General features: G+C 41.7%; 1 protein-coding gene across 26 annotated transcripts in view; it reads right to left on the bottom strand.

Moving 5' to 3' along the window:
* The window catches only part of CLASP1 (cytoplasmic linker associated protein 1), a 269,463-nt gene that overhangs the window by 127,743 nt on the left and 117,965 nt on the right, over positions 1-23,755 (bottom strand). The window contains exon 1 of one of the 26 annotated variants that reach the window (XM_044242663.1): positions 16,561-16,663. The exons of the other annotated variants lie outside the window; for them this stretch is intronic. Within the exon in view, the coding sequence (XP_044098598.1) occupies positions 16,561-16,576 (16 nt within the window). The 5' untranslated portion in view covers positions 16,577-16,663. Of the gene's footprint in view, positions 1-16,560; positions 16,664-23,755 lie in introns of those variants that run through there. 26 annotated transcript variants of the gene reach the window in all.

Consider the following 23,755-nt stretch of genomic DNA (forward strand, 5'->3'; position numbering starts at 1 on the left):
GCTAGAGAGTGACCATGGCCAGCCCGGAGGGCAGAAGCAGTCCATCAGCCTCAACTGACTCAGGCCCTGAATTCCCTGAGCAAGTCCTCGCAGGGCCCCAGCGGCCTCGGAACTGAATTTTAACCAAGCCAAACAGGGAAGGATATAGAGCAGCAGCAAACCACAGACATATTCTACGGGTCAAATATGATTAGAGTGGTGACTGGGTGGCCCAGTTGGTTAAATGTCTAACTCTCAGATTTGCCTTAGGCAGTGATCTCGTGGGCTGTGAGATCCTGAGATCGAACCCCACCTTGGATATGGTGCTGATTGGGGGATCTGCTTGAAGATTCTCTCCCTTTACCCCTCTCCCAACTCACATACTCATTCTTTTTCTCTCAAATAAATAAATAATCTTTACCTCCAAAAAGATCAGAAAGACCATTATATATACCATCATCACTACAGCTTTGGGTCCAGGGATCGTAGAGAAAACAGATCGGTCTACAGACAAGACTTCAGGACACCTGGGTGGCTCAGCAGGTTAAGTGTCTGCCTTTGGCTCAGGCGATGATCCCAGGGTCCTGGGACTGAGTCCTGCAACAAACACATCGGGCTCCTTGCTCAGCAGGGAGCCTGCTTCTCCCTCTGCCTATTGCTCCCTCTGATTGTACTCTTGCTCACTTGTGCTCTTGGTCTCTTGCAAATAAATGAAAAATATCTTTAAAAAAAAACAACAAGTCTTCAAGTTTGGTGTCTAGAACCTGGTATTACAAGACCTGGATTACACTGTCCATTTAGAAAATGTATACACTCATTCATGAGGACAAACAAAATGTCACAGAAACTAAGAAACGTCTGTTCCATCGTCCATCAGCCAGGAAGGCAAGAACCTAAACCACAAAGCTTTTCCTCTCTTTTCTCCTAAGGCAGGCTTTGACTAGTGGCAATGGGGAGGAAATGTCTCATTTTCTAAAGCAAAGACAACTAACTCTCTGTTTCACTGCATTAGGGTCACTTTGTGGAAGCAGATATTCCCAACAGGCTTGCAGATTCACCCACTCCCCTGTTACTGAAATTCTCCTCCAAGGGAGTTAGTAATGTGGCAGCTTAGTAACCAGAATATAATTAGCATTCCCAAAGAGGCTGCACAGAGACATGATAATAAGCCCAAAGGCTGGCAGCTTTTGTAAATATCCCCAAATTTCTTCCTTTTAATTGTTCACAGATCCAAGGCTTTACTTTCTGAAGTCTTGCCTGATATGCCCAACATATTCCTGTTTACTCCTGAAAACATTAGTCTACTTCTGGATGCTCCTCTGAATTCTTGCCCAGCTCCATCCAGAAGAACTGACTGTGCCCCTCTCCGTGCTACATGGCCAGAAGTGTGTCTTTCACCTCATCCCACCCTGTAACTATGTGCCAGAACCTGTGTTTGGTGCTCTGTATATTCTCATCAAATCCTCCTGAAAACTCCACTCTTAAAGGTGGAAAATACTTAACACGTCTAGGTATAATACCCAGGGCCTGAAGTCATGAGACTAACTAAAAGGTGAAGAAGCCAAGATTCAAGTCCATGTCTGCCTGACTTAAGATCCTCTAATCTGAGTCACGATAATAATAATAATTTTAAAAAGGCAATCTGCATAAACTGGCCACTTACTATGGGCTGAGCACTGTGCTAAGTTAAGTGCTTTCTGTGCATTATTTATTTCTTATAACAGATGTTTGCTTATTTAAGAAAACTACTCAAAAAAAAAAGAAAACTACTCAAGATAATTTCTTAAACACAGAATCATTACTAAATATCTCTTACAAACATACACATAAAAATCCTCAACAAAATATGAGGCAAACCAAATCCAGCAACAATACAAAGAATTATCATCATGGCCAAGTGGGACTTATCCCAGGAATGTAATGCTGCTTTAATTATAAAAATTAATTAATTTAATACATTCTATTAATGGAATAAAAGACAACAACATGCTCAACAGATGCAGCAAAGTACTGGCCAATAATCAAAACAAAATCGTGCTAAAAACACAACAGATATTAGAAGGGAACTCATAAAGAACATACTATTAACATCATATCTAATGGCAACAAAATTGATGCTTTATCCCTAAGATCAGAACAAGACAAGATGCTTGCTCTTGCCACTCTTACTCAACACTATACTAGAGGTTCAAGCCAAGGCAATTAGTGAAGAAGGAAAAAAAAAAATCAAGATTAGATAGGAAGAACTGAAACTGTCTCTGTTCACAGACGGCATAATCTTATATGTAGAAAGTTGTAAAGAATTTATTTAAAACTATTAGAACTAATAAATAAGCTCAGCAAGGTAACAAGATTTAAGACCAATACAGAAAAATCAATTGTATTTCTATACATCACCAATGAATGATCCAAAAATGAAGTTAAGAAAACAATTCAATCGACAGCAGCATTAAAAGGTGTAGGCTGAAAACTACATAACATTGTTAAGAAAAATTAAAGACCCAATAAATGAAAAGACATCCCATGTTCATGGATCTGGAAATGTATAAAAAGTTACTTTTCTCACTAGCCAAACTACAGTTCTTGCCCATTTGTCTTCACTGGCTTTTAATTTTAAGCAAAGTTGGACGGTGCCTAGAGAGGCATGGAAGTGCAAGCCACACTGTCTGAATGGGGTAGCAGGGCAAACGACTGCTTCCCTTCTTAGTTTCCGTATTCCTCCTTCAAAATATGCAGAGTGGCATAGGTGTATCCCCTCACAAGTTCAGCAAATATGAACTAGCATTAAGCAGGATCAGTCCTTTAATGATGCTCTGTGAGAATACCCTTCAATATCCATATCCTGAACCGAAAGTCCCATTCTCCTCCACCATTAATAAAATTAAGAAATGCTTTTGTCGGGGCGCCTGGGTGGCTCAGTGGGTTAAGCCGCTGCCTTCGGCTCAGGTCATGATCTCAGGGTCCTGGGATCGAGTCCCGCATCGGGCTCTCTGCTCAGCAGGGAGCCTGCTTCCCTCTCTGCCTCTCTGTCTACTTGTGATTTCTCTCTGTCAAATAAATAAATAAAATCTTTAAAAAAAAAAAAAAAAAAGAAATGCTTTTGTCAGAGTGCAAGGGATATAACAAGCTTTAGCCTGGCTGGAAACGTTGGCCTATTTCATAGTATAAAATGGAAATGCACAATGGAAGCTATGGAGGGGCCACACCAAGTGCTACTCCTGCCGCTTCGGCACCAGTAATCCCCTCGCCACCACAGGAAAGGCGAACCTGAAACACCATCAAGCGTTACAGTGAGGGATCCCTTTCTAGTCCTTCAGCCAAGAACTTGCTGCCAGAAAGCTCTGCTGGCATTTAAGATTATCTCAGCCATGACATCCTTAGTGCGGATAAAGCTAGAAGAGACAGGACAAAGAGGCAAACATTCTTTTAGTTTAACTCCTCCTTTCCAAAGGGAACTAAAAGGGGGGAAAGCTGGGGAGAAGACAGGCAAGGACAGCACTATCAGAAACTGGAGAGGGAAACCAAGGTAAGGAGGCCATGAGGCAAACCTCCACTGGTACCTGTTCCTTAGAGGCCCCGGGGGGAGCGAAACGGGCACACTGGGGAGGAAGTGACAAGCGCCTTCTGCAGGTGCAGGTCAATGCTCATTCCTTCTTTCAGACAGAAAGGGTTTCGACCACCGCTCTCTGGTTTATGAGCAGGTAACAATGAGCCGGCTCAGAAGAGAAGTACGGATATGAACAACAGAGAGGCCCAAGGATGATTTTGTGGGAGAGGAAAGGCAGGGCTGGCAGTGAGCCTGCCCAAAGGCAGGGCCAGCAGTCACAGGCCTGTACTTTTTCATTAAGACTAATCTCAAGGTTTAGAAAAGAAATGGAAATACACTTCTGTTTTCCTACCTGTGGAAGAAAAGGGGTAACAGTGCCTACCTACAGCGAGCATCCAAAGTGTTTCCTGCTCAACCCAACCCTGTCTTGCACGGAGAGCAAAGAGCCAGTCTTGGGTGACCAGCCGTACCCACTCCCTCTAGGAGTGACCTCAGCGCTGCCTCGGGGAATGGGCGAACCCAGGCGTGGCCAAAGCTTCAGGACTCTGCCCAGGCCATAGCAGTAATTAATTCTGAAGCCAATCTCTTCTGAACTGGGGCCGTGTAGCTACAAGCCCAGAAGTGCTGGAGCCAACCACGTGGAGGGAAGCAAACCAGAAGGAAGCAGAGCAAGAGATGGAGAGAGAGCAGGAAGGGCAACACCACGCCGGCGCCCCAGAGACCACAGTGAAACCTCTCCAACACCCAGTCCCACGGGCTGGTGACTTCCCTTCCCCATTCACAGTGGGGTTTGTTTCCCTTGCACTTGCAACCCAGAGTATCCCTGTGCTAGATTAAAGATCTCCTGCGGATCACACGATATATGTAAAGACAGAAAAGCCATGGGCCCGCAGCAAATGGCAAGTATGTACACACTTTTGTGTTGTGCCAGGAGTACAAGGAGCCGGCCCTTCAAACACATGTGGACGGGGCCGAAGAACTGGGAACAGATTGGTGTTTTGTTTTGTTTTTTTTAAAAGATTTTATTTATTTATTTGACAGAGATCACAAGTGGGCAGAGAGGCAGGCAGGCTCCCCGCTGAGCAGAGAGCCCGATGCGGGGCTCTATCCCAGAACCCTGGGATCATGACCTGAGCGGAAGGCAGAGGCTTTAACCCACTGAGCCACCCAGGCGTCCCAGACTGGTTGTTTTTTTTTTTTTTTAAGTTACGTATTTACTTAAGTAATCTCTACACCCAATGTGGGTCTCGAACCACAATCCCCAAGATCAAGAGTTGCTCTTCCAACTTAGCCAGCCGGATGCCGCAGGAATAAACATTTTAAAAAGATTTATTTATTTGAGAGAGAGACCGGGGGTGGGGGGCAGGCGGCGGGGGGCAGCAGGCAGAAGTAGATGGAGAGAGACTCTCAAGCAGAGTCCCTAACTGCGTAGGAAGCTTGACATCAGCTTCACCTCCCAACCCACGAGATCACAACCGAAACCAAGAGTCAGACACCTAACTAAGCCACCCAAGTACCCCCAGGAGAAGATTTTTTTAAAAAATGCTCTTAAGAGGCATACAGCAATGGAGGTTATACAGCAGAGAAAAACTACATGGGCATTTCTGAGAAAGAGAAGGCCCGGTCAAACCACCTTCCCTAGAGCTGGCTCCAAAAGCAAGAGATCCAGCTGCCCGCCTGTCAAGATGCTTGGGGACAGTCTCAACAGCAGTCTTGTCAGGGTCACAGGAAAGAAATTAGGCGTTTATAAGGAAGAGAAAATAAAGGTAAATTAGGGCTATGCCTCTGCTAAGTGGTATCAATTTTTTTAAATTGCCTCTTTGTAATTTAGAAGTTCAAGTCCAGGGCACAGGGTCAGCTGAGAGGTGGTTTGGTCTCGAAGTAATCCCTCTGTCACTTCTAGAATGAAACTGGATGGATGCCCAGAAGCATCAACTTCCTCTCACTGGAGGCCCCTAGAGGGGATTCCTCTTCTGAATACAGAGAACACAGCACGTGCATCCTCCTTCCTTCAGCTCTTCAGCACTTACTTACCAAGCATGACAGTGTGCCAGGCTCTCTGCTGGGAACTGAAATGCAGACAGGAAAGTCGTGGTTCTCACTCGAGAGCTCACAGTCCAGCTCAGGGAACAGACATACAACCAGAGGCTGTTATGAGTCCGTGTGATGTTTTGCTAAAGGAGTACACAGGATCTCCAAACGAATACAGAACAAGAAAACACAGAACAGGGCCGAATAAACTCAGAAAGGATCCACTGTGCCCGCCTACGAACCCCATGACATGAGTCATTCTATTACTTGTGTCCAGTCTTGAAGTACTCAACAATGACCGAGGATGGGAGATGTTTTCAATGTGCACATACCTGACATCATTCAGGAACCCCTCGGATTACCATGCTCAGTGAATATACGGTGAGAACAAATTCCAAAGATGACTCCTGGGCAAATGTAGGACAGGCAAGGAATTTCCAACAGGAATAATGAACTAACGAGCCAGTTGTTTTCTGCATAGTCCAGGGTTCAGAAGCCCCTCTACTCTGAGACTGGCCCTATCTTGCACACCAAGGAGCAGAGGACTGAAGGTAAATGACCCCAGTCATGCCCCACAGTTAGGGTTACTGAACTTAGTATCTCTTGACCAATCTGAAAGCCTAATTTAAATGAAAACCCTGTTAATACTATACCTTCCCGAGATAAAAGAGCCTACGGCAACACAGCAATAATCAGGTACAGATCAATCTTGAAGAAGAGTATCTCCCAACACACCTCACAAAGACTATAAACTCACCCCAGGAACCAAACCAAAAGGAAGGGAACACAAAGAGACTGCTAATATCCTGAGCATCAAAGACATCCCCAGAGGGGAAATTAGGGAAGATGGGAATAAGCTACCCTTACTGCTGGAACAGCAAGCCACTGAGCTCTGTGAACACTTGACCTGACTCCATATTAACATCTTCGGGTGAGCCAGGATTCTCGGGCGGACTGAAAACCTGGTTTTACGTGCTGTAGAGAACCATCATTCCCAGACATCTGTATGTTAGTGCCTTAAACTCTGGAAAGATCCAGGGTAGACAAAAGCAGAGAGAAACCTTCTCCAAAAGAACTTCTCCTGTTTCTCTGCCAGGTTCACAGAGCTGGGACCAGCCTCTTGCCCCTCTATTAGTCACCTAAGCCAAACTTTAGTAGCTGGAAAAGAGAAGGAAGGGAGAAGAGGCTTAAGTGGTCATATGTATAACTTTACTCTAGATGTTAAAGGTATTCGGAGATGAAAGCCCTCAGGCCTTTCTGTATCCTGCTTTAAGCCCCTGCCCAGAACCTGATAGAAAGTGAATTTAATCAAGTCACTACTGACTCATATTCTCGGCGTCTTTAGCAACTTCTCAGGCTTTTCACCTCGGAAACAAGATTATCAAAAGTTACACTGAATCCTACAGAACAGATCAGTCAAGCTCAGGAGAGCTCAAAAAGAGAGCCTAAGGAAAAGTTCACCGCAGTGAAGAAATCATTATAGTCTTGTTTTAAGAAAAAGAGCTCTTTCCTATTAAATAGCTCTAAGTAAATGCATCAAGAGTTTGGGTCTGTTGTATCTTCTCCAACTATTACGCTTTCTTTCTTCAATTCAATGTTGATTCAAAACTGAATAATTTCAATCTTGCAATTTGAAAAGTTAGAAGTCTTATTATAGTGGTTTTCTGTGTCCATAAAAAACAGGGCTTTGGATAACTTTAACACACATGAGCTTCCAACAAACCTACTACGGAGGCAGTAGTGTCTTTTACTGAGCCCGCTCTAACAGCTACCTGGCATTCATACTGCTGTAATTATTTATATAATTACAAAGCAAAAAGTAATATAAGTCAAGAATAACTCGTTTCAAAATTCAAAGTAGTTAGCTTTCTAAAATCCTTTTAATTACGTTCGGGTTACCATTAATTGCAAATGACACTCAGGTCTGTTGCTGTTATTCATCTAGAGAATCCAGATTGAGTATCTGGCAGCAGAGAGGTTCCAAGACATTCTGATGCAGGGCCATGTGTAGAGGCCACACAGCTGCAGACTACAAACAGGAAGCAAGCAAAGGAAAGCTTAGGGGAGGTATCAGTATCAGGAGGTGGTGAGCTAGTGTCTTTTTCTCTTTTTTTAAAGATTTTATTTATTTACTTGACAGAGATCACAAGTAGGCAGAGAGGGAGGCCGGAGGGGCGGGGGTGGGAGGGGCAGGCTCCCTGACGAGCAGAGAGCCTTGATCCCTGGATCCTGAGATCATGACCTGAGCCAAAGGCAGAGGCTTTACCCCACTGAGCAAGTGTCTTTTTAAGGGGAGAAAATGCAGGTAAATAGTTTTATAGGTCATGAGGTACAGGATATCCTTAGAGTTTTTTGTAAATTACAGGCACATAAATAACTGACCTTATTTGTTCGATAGCTATCCTTTCACACTGATCAATTGCTTATTTTCTAGCCCTAAGCATAAGGTCAAGTGAGTGCACCACACTCCACATGCCCATTTTCTCGGCCAACCACTGAGACCCACTCACTATAACCTCTGTAATGGCTTCCCACAGCACTCCCTGTATAATAATCATATTGCCCAATATATGCCGAAGAGGACCAGTATTTCCCACCCAATTTATAAGCACTCCCATCCTATCCTCCCCCGTCTGCCTGTCAAAATCAGACTTGTTGCATACAAACATGACCTTGCAGGGCACTTCTGAGCATACCAGATGGGGCTAAGGTCCTGGATACCATCAGACACCCTCAGTCCAGCTCAAAACCATGCTCTGACCTAAGAGGCTGGGATTCTCTTCCAGTAGGTAATGGGCTCCTTAACGTAGGTGGAGGAGAAAAGGGAAAGCTACATGAGGAAATGTTGGGGAGGGGGGAAGGCAAGAGGCAGAAAGGTACGGAATGAAAATGGAATGGAAAGGAGCCAAGAGATTCCCTTTTAGTTGCTCTAACTTCAGGAGCAAACCATTAACTTGCTTGCAGGAAGAACAGCCAAGGTAATTTATAGAAGGAGCAGCAGGCTAGTTGCTACCTGTCTTGGATAAATATCTCCTTCCTTTGTCTATTCATTTAATAAACACATGAGGATCTACTGGCTTTCAGGCATTTTGCTAGGCCTGGAGAATACAGTAAGAACAACACATGCATGCTAACTGCCCACAGGGAACTTCCAGTACAAAGAGTTAACACAAATCTGCGAAGAGGGGGATGCAGGAAAAGAACAGCGTCCTGGAACAGAAGAAAGCAAAATTTCACAGGGGGTGGTGAGCGACAGTGTGGACAGGGTGATTCAGGGAAGGCCAAAATCATTCTGTAAGGCTTTCACCAAAGGCATATGGCTCATTTACAAGGGTGAGGAGCATTACTCAGGCATCTCTGTCATGGACGAGGAATTCAAGAGTAGGAGGGGAGAAAATGTAGGAGGAAGGGTCCAATTTACCATGAACAATGAAGCACAGGAATGCCTTTGATTAAGCACCAGGGTAGAGGTCACTCTTTTAGCAGGAAAAGGAGCACTACCAGGAGGTTACTCTTCCTCTGAAAACGTGCCATGAATTTCTGATGCTTGGGCCCAGCCTCAAGGCCATAGGCCTATGCTTATTGTGGCCTGAACTGCAGGTATAAAGCACAGTTTTCATCTCTGTACAAATAAATCCAAGTAAACTAAAGACGCTAAAAATTAATTTTAAGATTTAAGAAAAGGGACTTTCGATTGCGTTTTTTTTCCCAATTTCATTTTTAAAAAAAATCAAATGTATACACCTATTCAACCCTGAACCTGGTTATAAAGACTCCACAAAACCCATTCTAACAAAGTTACAATAACTTTGCATCTGCCTGGTTTACCAATCCTGCTCATTCCGAAGGTCACTGGGTAGATATGTTCTCAATGAGTGGGCATCGGGCCAGATGGGACATCATACATAAGCAGTCGCATGCAGCATGGTCAGGTTATGGCGGGGAGGGGGAAGCTGGGAGCAGCCTCTGTGCGCATGCACATCATGGGGGGCGGACCAGTGAAAGCCTCCTCATCTCAGAGCTACACTCATTCATGCTGAAGAAAGGGTCTGGCAGTTCTAGCACTGGGGGTAAATCAATTAGATAGTGTACAGTTCCCCGAAGGAAATGAAACAATAATTGGAGCTCGATCTCCCACATGGGACTCTAACCTTGGGAGGCAGCATGGAGAGCAGTGAAACGTACACAGACTTCAAAAAACTCTCCAGGCCTCAAAAATCCTGGGAACGTTTCTTAGTTTAGACAAGTTACTGAACTTCTCTGAGCCTGTTTCTCATCTGTACAATGAAGATTATTCATACAACTTTTATTTGTGTGTTCAGAAGATGTTTTTAAAATGCTCATTCTGTGCCAGGTCCTGAGCTTAGGTGCTGACAACCCAGAGAACAAGACAGTCTCATCCCTCCTCTCAGAGCTGCCAGCCAGGCTGCATGGAGAACCTCTGGAAAGCAAACTCCTAGAGGCTCCACAGGTCCAGAGAAGGCATTCCTGGGGGAAATCTGTGCATCCTGGAAAATGATGCTGGCAAACTGAGAGGATAAGTGAGGTATGATGAGTCAAGTGTATTCCCATGGGAAGGAACAACGTATCTGAAGACCACGAACCAAAAAGGCTGGCACTCACTTAGACTGGTGCCCCTATGCGTGTTGGTACCCCACCGTGCCTACCAGGAACTGGTCATCGTTAATGTAACTGTAATAATAACCCTAAACTTCTATGCAGTAGTAAGTTGGAGAAAAGTAGGGCATTTAAATTATTTCTGGAGTGCCTGGGTCACGCAGTCAGATGAGCATCTGACTCTTGGTTTCAGCTCAGGTCATGATGTCAGGGTCGAGCCCTAAGCCAGGCTCCACACTCAGCCTGCAGTCCGCTTGAGGCTCTCTCTCCCTCTGCCCCTCCTCGCTGTGCTCACTCACAAATAAAGATCTTTAAAATAAATAAATTGTTACTTATTTCCCATAAAAGTTACTCAAAAGGTACAGCGCAGATGTTTAAGTGAATATCCTAGACTTAAATTTTTACTATCGCTTAGGAAAGTTCTAAGCAACTTTAAGGGCTGTGAACAGTCTGTACGTTGGTGATGAACGCTGAAAGGGGACTTCTATGAATCAACAATTAGTATTTCAACACTTTAATTTCTGAGTGTCACAGGAACAAAAATCACAGTGTATCTTTTCACTGATTAAACATTCTTTTCTCCTCTCAACCAGTTACTTACTTCACTTGTGAACTTGCCCTAAAAGGGCAATAAATGTAAGAAATGTCAGATACCAGATTCTACACCTTCCACTCTGAACGGAAATGTCACTTTAATGATTGCTGTGCCAATCATGACCCAATTCTTTATGACCACATGAAGGCAACAAAAGTGAGTCAGCTGGAAAAATTCACAGCCAAATTTGGAAAAGTTTCTCATAACAATGTGACTGCCCCAAGAGCTACCTGCCTCTTGTGTAATAATCCTTCAAATCAACCATCCCCTGCTGTAATGACTTCTTTGAATTCTCAAGAATCCAAAGGAGAGAGGCAAAAGTATGATTATACTTCTGCATAAGAAGGCAGAGAAATAAGACAGTTGAGTATAAATACTCACATTCTAATCTTATTCTCAATACCAACCCCATGTCTACTCCAAGATACAAACCCACTTGAACCAAACCCACATACAAATCAAAATTCTAAGTTGAAACGTCCAAAACTATAATCATCTCCCTACCCTCAAAACCTGCCAGCTTCCAAGTCTCCTCCTTCTGCTAGTCCTGTCACCACCCACCCAGTGAGTCAAGCCAAAATACGGAATTCTCAGCTTTTCCTACGCCTTCACCATCTCCTGCAGTGTCCTCCCCACCCACCACCCAAATAATCACCAAGTGCGGCCAGGGCTGCCTCCAGCTGTCTCTCATCGTACTCCCTCTCTGGTCCCACTGCGGCTGTCCCAATTCAAGTCTTCCTCACCTCTTAGGCAAAACACCTCTTACCAAAACAGTCCTCTATAACTGGTTCTCTTTGCCTCCAATTTTATCTTTTAATAAATGGCATTAAGTATCTTAAATACACAGAACATTAAAAACATAATAAAAGCAATTAATTCTACTGCCCAGATAAATTATGTAATCTTTTCAGAGAACAAAACTAACACATGCATAAGCATGGTTAAATAACTCAAATATCACCAGGAGAAAGCAAAATAAGAACAAAAAGCTTCCTTTTTCAACCCCTTTACTCAGTTCTGGTTTTTTGTTTATAATTGGGACTAGGTCAGAGTTGAAGAAAAGAGAGGTCGCAGTACCCTACCTTCAATCTTCCTATTATTAACACCTAACATTAGTGTATTTATTATAACTAATGAATCAATATTGATATACTATTATTAACCCAAACCCATAATTTATTCCAAGTTCCTTACTGTTTTCCTACTGTCCTTTATCTGTACCACAATCCTACCTACCTTAGTCATCATTTATCATTTGTCCCTAAGTGCCTCTAGGTTATCACAGTTTCCATGACCTTCCTTATTTTACATGACCTTGACAGGTTTTTGTTTTTTAGATTTTATTTTACTTGAGAGAGAGCACGCTAGAGAGAGAGAGAGAGAAAACCCAAAAGTGTACAAGTACAAGCTGGGGGCAGGGTCAGAGAGGGAGGAAGAAGCAGATTCGCACTAAGCAGGAAGCCTGATGTAGGGCTCCATCCCAGGACCCTGAAATCATGACCTGAGCCAAAGTCAGATGATTAACTGATTGAGCCACCCAGGTGTCACGACCGTAACAGTTTTGAGTAGTACTAATTCTGCAGTTTATAGCATATCCTTCAAATTGGGTTTAACTGAGGCTTTGCTCATATTTAGACAGCTTAGCTTATGGGTTTTAGGGAGGAAGACCACAGAGGTAAAATGCCATTCTCTCAACAAGACTGTTGATGTTGACCCTGATCACCCGGCCAAGGCGGTGCTGGCCAGGTTTCTCCACTATGAAGTTCCTCTCCCCGGCCCCACCCCCCCACCCCCATCCATGCTGTACTCTCTGGAAGGAAGTCACTGTGCACATCACACACAGAGTGGGACATTAGGTTGCCTCTGGGGTAGAGTAGTTACATGAATGCTCTGGAGCAATTCTGCAGCCATTTCTCTCTTCTTCTCCATTTACATATTTATTCAATCATTCATCGTTATCAGTATGGACTCATCAATATTTATTTTATACTGTGGGTTACAATCCAATACCACCTTATTTCATTGCTTGATGTTCCAGCTGTGGCCAATGCAAATCGCTCAGTTGACTCCTGGGTCATTCTGTCGTAAGCCCGTCATCATTTTCCTTTGCCTTTGGAGTACTTTCTTACTTTCTGGCGCTCCAACATACAACACCGTCTTGTCTCTGCTCCGGTCCTGGAATCGGCCATTTGCCCAGAGAGCCCTAGTGCTCGTGGAAACCAAATCTGGGCACTGGGTAGCAGTTGCTTTTCCTTTGGTTTTTTTTTGTTTGTTTGTTTGTTTTCGTTTTGTTTCTGTTTTTAAGATTTTCTTTCTTTATTTGACAGAGAGAGAGCACACAGGCAGAGAGAGTGGTAGGCAGAGGAAGAGAGAGGGAGAAGCAGGCTCCCCACTGAGGAGAGAGATCGATGCAGGACTCAATCCCAGGACCCCAAAACCAGGACGTGAGCCAAAGGCAGAAGCTTAACTGTCTGAGCCACCCAGGCGCCCCATGGGTAGCTTTTTTTTTTTTTTTAAAGATTTTATTTATTTATTTGACAGAGAGAGATCACAAGTAGGCAGAGAGGCAGGCAGAGAGAGAGAGAGAGAGAGAGAGAGAGAGAGAGAGAGAAGCAGGCTCCCTGCTGAGCAGAAAGCCCGATGCGGGACTCGATCCCAGGACCCTGAGATCATGACCTGAGCCGAATGCAGTGGTTTAAACCACTGAGTCACCCAGGTGCCCTAGCAGTTTCTTTTTAAGGGATATTATTCTCTGATTCTGCATCCTGTTATTCTTAAGAGAGTTTCCATATCTGTGCAAAAAGATCAATCATATCATTTTTTAAAAAGATTTTATTTACTTATTTGACAGAGATCACAAGTAGGCAGAGAGGCAGGCAGAGGGAGAAGGAGAAGCAGGCTCTCTGCTGAACAGAGAGCCCAATGCAGGGCTGGATCCCATGCATGACGTGAGCCCAAGGCAGAGGCTTAACCCACTGAGCCACCCAGGTGCCCCCAATCATATCATTTAAACTTAAGTCCAACTCCTACCTCCCATCATATCAGCAAATGCTACCACAGTGAACTGTGTCCCTCTATCACACAAAACAGTATCTATGGACAAGGTCCTGCACCGAATTATCTACATACACTGTCTCACTTTCTCCTCCCAGTGGTGCAGGAACTGTCATCCCCACTCACACAGGAGGAAATCGAGGCTGACCAACAGGGAGCCTGCCCTGGGTAGCAGTGCTCCTTTGGGCACAGCACCGACACTCAGTCTGAAGGGTTCCCATGTCCACATGCTGACTCATGCCTGCCTCAAAGTCATTTGTGCATTTCCAATCCAGTCACCTAGGCCAGCAGTCCTCAAAACCACTTAGGACTGGGGACACTTTTTGATGATTCACACTAGTCTGCATCAAAGAACTACAAGGGAAAACTTGTCAATTTCTCACAGATCTATATTTTTTTCACTTACAGGACTATCCTTTACCCTAAATTACATCTTATTTTTCTTTACTGGTGCTAAAGTCCTGGTTTTATTAAATGCCAAGAGATAAAAGGGGTTGGTTTAAATCTTGTTATATTTGGAAAGGTTAAAATTGGCCACCTTGTATTAGTCTTTCTCCCTGCAACCCAATTTTAAAAATTTAACTCTAAGTAGTCAGAGGCCTACAGTCAAGATCTTGGGTTTCTCAGCTCTCCATATGAGGCACTTGTCCATCCTTTCCTGCACTCCTCCCACGCCCACACACACATCCACAGGCAATACCAAAGTGCTTTGAAAAATAAAATCATGTTCATAGTATAATTCCAACTCTTGGAATTACCTCCTTCAGCCCCTCGCTGGGCAAACAACTGACTGGGAATATCCTATTTCAAGGGCATCTAAAACTTGTAGGGCCTGTTTTAATGTCTCCTTGAATGCTTTCATTTTTAAATCACTCCCAAAGACAACTACTAAAAATAGCCCAATTTGAGAATCAAACAAAAACAAAAACAAACCCCAGACCCAACGGCTTATCGTAGCCCTGAGCTCGCCAGGAGGAGGGCTGGTCTAAGAAGGCAAAATCTGGGCTCTGTGCTCCGTCCAGCCATCAAGCCAATTACAGCAAACCTGAAACCCCCTGTGTCCATGTCAGAAAGCTACTATACCTAACACTCCTTAAGGAACTGCTGTGCAAAGTCATAAAAATAACAAAAAACCCTCAGGAAAGTGCTCTGGAAATATTAAAATACTCGATATACCATTGTGGTAAAATGGCTGGTTTTCTATTTTGCAGGTTGCTCATGGGCCCTTTATTCATTGTGGACCAAGAGAGGAAGATTCAAACAAGCCATTGCTCCAAGAAGCAGCTTGTAATCCTTGTTTCCTACTGTATTTGCAGTTCCTTAGGATAAAAGGTACCAATGCTTAGGAGGCTGCATTTCAGGTAACAGTGGCTAACAAGGTAGGCAACTTGAAAGGAAATTGACGAGCAAAAGGACAGTCTACTTTAAACTCTGATCCACAGGCTTTGACATGGACACATTCAACTCCCACAATTACTTTGCCTTGTTTAAAAAAAAAAAAAAAAAAAAAGTCAAAATATAACAACGTAAGACAAATGCCACTTGTAAGAAACACACTTTTAAATACTCAAATGAAGGGATCTGAAAAAGGTCACTTCAGAACATGAATTATTTAGCTCTCCTCCCCAGGTATTGATTTCCCACAATGGCTTAACCTGAATACAGAGTACTGTAATGAGAGATGAAATAAAAAGGAACACCAGCACTATATACCTCCAATTCTCAATTTTAAAATATCACAAGCAGAAATGCGGCTTCTTCCAACATGACCATTTGCAGCAAACTTAACCCAAGTTATCTTAAGATAGACAGACCAGGCAAATCCGCTACAAAATAAACACGAACAAATGAGCTGGATGTTTGCCAGCTTCCCCCAGTGGGAGGCAGAGGAACACTTGTTATCCAGCACAATGTTACTCTGTGTAATACCTGTTTCAGTTGAAGGGCTGGGAAAAGATCCTTCAGAGACAACAAATTAAAAGCCTGCCAGGAAGACCACCCCACAGGAAGGGGAAGAAGCCACACAGGTTGTCTCTATCACATCTATTGCACTTTCTTCAAACACAAACCTGTTCACAGGGGGGAGGGGTTCTTTCAAAATCATTTCAGTACTACCAAACCCCGGGTCAAAGCTCCATGCAAAGATCGAAGGCTAATCGGTAAGTCTTTGGCAAAACAATTCTTTTGTAATTTTTCAGTTCCATTTCTTCGTTTTTAAAATGCCAGTCCACAGGGAAGGAAAAATCTTACACAGTGATTTTCCAGACAGAAGCAGCATCCCTATACTGCTATGAGTTACATGCATTTTCTATCCACTGCTGAAAAATCTTAGAAATTTCTGGCCAGCAGATTCCTTTGGAGACAGCTTATACTCAGTAACAAATGTCTTGTAATTGCAAAATAATTTATTTTCATAACCCCACATATTGTGAATACAAGAGCTGCAGGGAAAAATTTAAAGCACAAGAAACAAGATGAAACACAGCTAATGTCACTTCTTGTGCCTATCTCCTCTTTCTCCTTAGTTGTTGAAGGTCAACATTAATGTTAATGCATCTATACATCTCACAGTTTTTTCCCAGCCCCCATGGAAATACTCCTAGCAATTCTTTTCCTAAGTTTCATTCACAATTTTTAGGTATCAAAGCAACGATAGAATATCTTAAATATGTTACTTATTTCCTAGCAAACCAGCAATAATTACAATTGCATTTCAAAATAAATTAGAATAGCCTACCTTTCCCAGTAGTCATGACTGTCCGCGATTTGGGTACAATACAAACACTGCTCTGAAAGCTGCACCTACTCACAGCAACTTAAGCATCAGCCAACTCCCCACCCACACGCCTTCTTCAGTGTGATCTGCACCAATGGCAGATCTGCCGCCCTCTTCCAAAATAAAAGCCTGGACTATATATAAGTAATTATTTTAAAAAGGGGACTGAGTGGGACGTGAACCTTCTCCATCTGACTTTACTCATGGAAAAGAGCCTTCTTTAATACTGGTATTAAAAACAGTTTTAACTGACTGATTTTCCCCTTGAAAAAACAGGGAAGAACATTCCTAACATAAACCTTAAGTAAGAATAATGTCAAAAAAGCAAGCTCAGTCCCACACAGAGGATGAAGCTGTCAGCTGCAGCCTGACCCACTTAAAACTGGTGTCAGAAGCAGTCTCTCCCAGGCTACTTCAGGTGGTCTTGTCCTTAGGACAGCAAGTAATCTAACATAATTATCCCTGGACCTGTGACTATGGAAACACTTTCCTAAGATACCAAACCAGAACTGCAGACCTTGTAATATACACAGTCTAATAAACAAGCAGGCAAGGGGATGGGAGCCCATGACCAGCAACTGATCCACTTATTCACAATCACTGTTTTTAGGCTACACAGATAATAACGACTTGATTCTTAACAAAGACGACACTCAATTTACCTTTAAATGAATGCTTTGTCCCAGCTACACTGGGCAGTAATTCAAACCTTACCTAATAACACTGGTCTAGTCACTTTCGGATTTGCACAGTATTTCTCATTTCTAATAATTTAGAAATGACATCTAACATTTTCAAATTACACAATTTTTTTTAGTAGAAAAACATAAGGCAGAATGCAATTTGGCAGGAAAATGATGCTCTAGATACAGGCGTGTATTAGTTGATAATTTTATAATTATGTTATTTAGTTTATAGTTTTGTCAGCAATCAGTATTTTCTTTTTCTTTAGCTACAGGATTTTTATGGAATTTTCACAGATTTAACCAGGATGAAACTTTCATTCTTTCCTCATAAACATGTTAGCTTTGCTCAAGAAACTCGAAAGCATGCACATTTTTAACCAAATTAATGTCCATGGGCTTCACTTCAATCAAATCTAATTAAAGATCATTAAGTGGCCGCAGATAAAGGACACTGACTAGTCTGTAATTACTGGCTCTTTCATGCTGAAAATCCAATTCTCCTGGGAGCATAAGCACATCTGCATGATTAAGAGAAAGACTTACATAGAAAATAATTTGCTTTTTGAAACCCACAGAAGGCAAAACTGTAATTTTTGCTTCAAGGGGTTTGCTAATTATATGCAGATGGAAAAAAAGAAAAAAAAACATCTATAAAACAACATATTTTTAACTCCCATATTCTTGCCATTCAAAGCTGAAAGGCCTTTGGGTAACCTAGCAACAACAACAAAAAAATCCTACAAAGATGAAGTGCTCTATTACAGATAAGACACTCCTTTCCAATTGCTACTCAGCTGCTTTTCCATTACTGTTTTTTAGTCACAATTGTGCACTTAAAAAATATTAAGCCCGTGAGTTACATAAACATAGTCAATTACACATCTTAGAACAACCTAATTTTGAATATGTCAAGAAACAGACCCTGCGAGGAAACTCCTCTCTTCCCTACAAGTATTGCTATTACATTAATAGCTTCTTTCAACTTAGCTTAAACCCAGAGCTTTTCTTACTCAAATGAAGGTTACCATTCATAAGTAACAACAAAAAAAGTAACAAATTTCATAAAAATTAAAAACTTTTAAATACCAACCAAGTAAAAAAAAAAGATAACCCATGGAACAGAGAAAAATATTTGCAAATCATATATCCATTAAGAGTCTGATGTCCAGGGGCACCTGCGTGGCTCAGTGGGTTAAAGCCTCTGCCTTCGGCTCAGGTCATCATCCCAGGGTCCTGGGATCGAGCCCCACATCGGGCTCTCTGCTAAGCAGGGAGCCTGCTTCCCTTCCTCTCTCTCTGCCTCTCTCTCTGCCTACTTGTGATCTCTCTCTCTGTCAAATAAATAAATAAAATCTTAAAAAAAAAAAAAAAAAAAGAGTCTGATGTCCAGAAGATATAAAGAATTCTTACAGTCCAACAACAAAAAGACAAACACCAATTTAAAAATGGACAAAGAACAGCAATCAACAGGGGAAAAAAAATAAAAGGCATCCAAATTGCTAAGGAAGAAGTAAAACTGTCACTAACTGCAGATGATGTGATACTAAACATAGAAAACTCTGAAGACTCTCCTCCCTCCTAAAAAAGCTATTAGAACTTATAAATGAATCCAGTAAAGGTTGCAGGATACAAAGTCAGAATACAGTAATCTATTGCACTTCTATACACCAAAAACAAAGTAATAGAAAACGAAATTCAGAAAACAATTCCATTTACAATTGTACCAAACAGGGAAAAAAAAAAAAAACCCTAAAAATAATTAGCTTATAGAGACGAGGACCTGTACTCTGAAAACTAAAACACTGATAAGAGAAACTGAAGATGATATAATCAAATGAAAAGATATATCGTGCTCATTCATGGACTGGAAGAACTAATATTGTTAAAATGTCCATATTACCCAAAGCCATCTATAAATTCAATGCAACTCCCGTCAAAATACCAGTAGAATTTTTCACAAAACTGTAAGAACCCTAAAATTTGTATGGAGCAACAAAAGACTGTAAACTGCGGAACCAACCAGGAAAAAAAGCAGAACAAAGCCACAGGTATCACAATTCCCGATTTCAAGATATAATATAAAGATATACAAGTCAAAACAGTATGGTACCAACACAAAAACTGACATATAGATCAATGGAACAAACAGAGAGCCTAGAAATAAGCCAATGTTTATATAGCTAATTAATCTATGACAAAGGAAGGAAGACTATATAATGGGGGAAAGACTGTCTTTTCAATAAACAATGTTGGTTCTAAAACTAGTATTACACTGTATGTTAACTAACTATAACTTAAATAAAAACTTGAAGCTACAGGGGGTGCCTAAGTGGTTCAATCCGTCTGCCTTTGGCTCAGGTCATGATCTCAGGACCCTGGCTTCTCCTCCTGTCACCTGCGCTCTCTGACTCTCTTTGTCAAATAAATAAAATCTTTAAAAACAACAACAACAAAACTTCAAACTACAAAATAAATGTCTGTTGGGAAAACTGGAGAGCTACATGCAAAAGAATTAAACTGAACCACTTTTTTACACTATACACAAAAATAAACTCAAAATGAATTAAGGACCTAAATGTCAGACCTGAAACTATAAAACTCTTAAAAGAAAACACAGGTAGTAATTTCCTGGACATCAACCTTAGCAACATTTTCATAGATTACAAGAGGAACAAAAGCAAAAATAAACTATCAGTACTACATCAAAATAGAAAACTTTTGTAGAGAAAAGGAAACCATCAACAAAACAAAAAGGCAGTCTACTGAATGGGAGAGGATATCTACAAATGCTTTATCCAATACAAAATTAATATCCAACATACATAGATAACTTTTACAATTAAACACCAAAACACCAAACAATCCAGTTAAAACATGGGCAGGAATCTGAATAGACATTTTACCAAAGACATATAGATGCCAAGAGATACAAGAGAAGATACTCAACATCACTGATCATCAGGGAAACTCAAATCAAAACCATAATTAGATATCACCTTACACCTGTCATATGGATAGAATCAAAAAAATAAGAAATAACAAGTGCTGGCAAATATGTAGAGAAGGAACCCTTGTGCACTGTTCATGGGAATGTAAATTTGTGCAGCCACTGTGGAAAATAATTTGGAGGTTCCTCAAAAAATTAAAAATAACCATATTACCCTAGTAATTCCATTCCTGGGTATTTACCAAGACAAAACAAAAACACTAATTCAAAAAGATATATGCACCCCTATGTTTACTGTACAATTACTTACTATAGCCAAGATATGAAAGCAACCCAAGTGTTGAATGGATAAAGAAGATGGTGGGTATGTGTGGGTGTGCATGTGGGGAGGGTATATGGGGATGGGTGTGTGGGGGTGTCTACTCTGCCATAAAAAAGAATGAGAGCTGGGCACCTAGGTGGCTCAGTCAGTTAAGTGTCTGCCTTCAGCTCAGGCCAAGATCCCAGGGCCTTGGGATTGAGCCCCATGTCAGGCTCCCTGCTCAGTGTGGGGTCTGTTTCCTCCCTCTGCCTCGGCCCCTCCCCCCACTCATGCTCCCTCTCTTTCTCTCTCTCAAATAAGTAAAATCTTAACAAAAAATGAGATCTTATCATTTGTAACAATGTGAATGGACTTAAAGGGTATTATGTTAAGTGAAACAAATCAGAAAGACAAATACCATATGATTTTACTTACATGTGTAATTTTAAAAACAAAACAAATGAATGACAGAAACAAAGAGAGGAAACAGACTCATATAGGGAACAAACTGATGGTTGCCAGAGGAGCAGGGAGTAGGAAAATGGCAATGGGTGAAGGGGAATGGAAGGTTCGGGCTCCCAGTTACGGAATGAATAAATCATGGGGGTGAAAGGTGCAGCATAAGGAATACAGTCAATGGTACTGTAAGAGTGCTGTATGGTGGTGGCCCTCTACAACATCAGAGTTGTGGAATCACTATGCTGTGGACCTGAAATTAATGTAACACTGTGTGCCAACCATACTTCAATTTATAAATAAATAAATAACACAAACAACCTTTAAAAAAAAAAAAAAAAAAAAAGGACAAAGGAACTCAACAGACATTTTTCCGAAGAGGATTTACAAATGGCCAACAGGCACATGAAAAAATGCTCAACATCACTAGTCATCAGGGAAATGCAAATCAAAACTGTAAAGACAACACTTCACACCCACCAGGATGACTATAATCAAAGAAACAGAAGATAACAAGTACTAACGTAATTTTACAACTTTCATACACTGTCGTTGAGAATGTAAAATGGTGCAGCCACTTGGAAAACAAGGTGCCAGTTAGGCAAAGGTTAAATACAGAGTTACCACAGGAGCCAACATTCTACTGCAAGGTGTATACACGGGAGAAATGAAAACATCTCCACATAAAAACTTTCAAATATTCATGGTACCACTGTTCACAAGATTTAAAAAGCAGAAACTCAAATGTCTATGAACTGATGAGTGGGTAAACATAAGGTGGTATATCCATACAACGGTGAAATATCATTCAGCTATAAAAAGGAATGAAGTTCTAATACATGCTATCCCATGGGTGAATCCTGAAAACATTACGCTAAGTGAAAGAAGCCATACAGAAAAAGCCCTATGTTGTGTGATTCCATTTATAGAAAATGTCCTGAATAGGCAAATCCCTTGAAAAAGAAAGTAGGTTGCCAGGGACTGGGAGGAGAAGGAAACTGGCAGTGCTAATGATCACAGGTATTCTTTGGGGGTGATAAAAATATTCTGGAATTAAATAATTGCACAATTCTATGAATACACACACACAAAAATTATACACTTTTTAAAGTAAATTTTTGGTATAGACTTACCTCAATATTTAAAATACACTGATAACTTCCCCCCCAAAATAATCCAACACTCACTTCTAATAAAATTTAGATAAAAAGGAATAGATGAGAACTACCTCACATTTTGCTAAAGAAGATCTACAAAAAATATACAATTAACATCACACTTAGTTGTGAAAGACCTAAGACTGGGAACCAGAGGGCTACTCCCACCACCTCTAATTATGTAGAAGAGGAAATTCTAGCCAGTGCAATAAGGCAAGAAAAGAAGCAGGGGCGCCTGGGTGGCCCAGTAGGTTAAGCCTCTGCCTTCGGCTCAGGTCATGATCTCAGGGTCCTGGGATCAAGCCCTGCATCAGGCTCTCTGCTGAGCAGGGAGCCTTCCTCCCTTCCTCTCTCTGCCTGCCTCTCTGCCTACTTGAGATCTCTCTCTGTAACAATTAAGTAAATAAAATCTTTTTAAAAAGTAAGTAATACATAAATCTGAGAGATAAAACTACTCCTAGTTGCAGATGATTTGTCTATGCAGAAAATGCCAAGAAATCTACGACAACTCCAGGAACTAACAGGAAACTTCAGAAAGGTCACAGTGTACCTATATAAGCAGCAAACTGAAGACGGCAGAGCATGGAGAGCTGAGAAGAAGTAGAGCAGTCAGTGGTCTGACGTGCAGGGTTCAAAAACTGGTTATACTGGGAGTCAGTGAACCAAAAAAAACAAAAATTAGAGGAGGGTTTTATTATTTTCCAAATGCGGTTTCTCTTTGCTATCTAAATGTTCACGGACTTGAGCAAAGCAGATTAGGTGGTTTTCTTTTGACAGCTGCTGGACATCTTACCAGTCTCTCAAAGTTACCATAGAGAGACCAAACTTATCTGGATTAAGAATTCTAAAATCTTGGGGCGCCTGGGTGGCTCAGTGGGTTAAAGAACTCTAAAATCTTAATACATAACCTTTTACGTGATTCTGTTTTGGTTCCAACAATTAAAAAGTAATACTACACACAGACAGCAAAAAGCTGAAATTTTAAAGGCCTCCAGTAAGTCTTAATTCAAGATTTCCTTGCCATTTGCTATTTTTAACACAGATGCCTGAAAGAACTGTCTTCATTCTCAATCCTACCCCTTTACCACATACACATACATATATGGATATGCAGGGACAATATTTACAACACATGGAAGGTTTAGAATGAAATGTTGTTGTGACACACCCAAAGCCACAGGATTTTAGTGCTCTTGAGTGAATCATGGGTGTCGTGTTCATTAAAACTCATAGAGTATACAAAGGCTCTACTGGGTAAGGCCTCCAGCATGGGTGTGTTTCTCCTCCCCAGTGCCAGTATTATAATGAGATTCTGTTTCCTAGTTATGATTTATAACACAGGCTATAAAGCACAAACTCACTTTTCAGCCACCACCACTACCTCTTTACCTGGTACTTTTTATCATGGTACCAACAAGTACCAAGGTTTAAACTGGGAAACCACACCAATTACACAAATTCACACACACACAGGATTAAAAGCTCATGTCTGGCAACTCGCTGGGCAGCCCTGCCCATGTACACCATCAACACCGCTCACCACAGGAGCATAAGTCCCCCATGGCCAGGATTCTGGTTCTAACTCTACCAGGAATGCACTGGAAAGCAC

The sequence above is a fragment of the Neovison vison genome, chromosome 3, assembly GCF_020171115.1.
Source record: "Neovison vison isolate M4711 chromosome 3, ASM_NN_V1, whole genome shotgun sequence".
NCBI lineage: Eukaryota > Metazoa > Chordata > Mammalia > Carnivora > Mustelidae > Neogale > Neogale vison.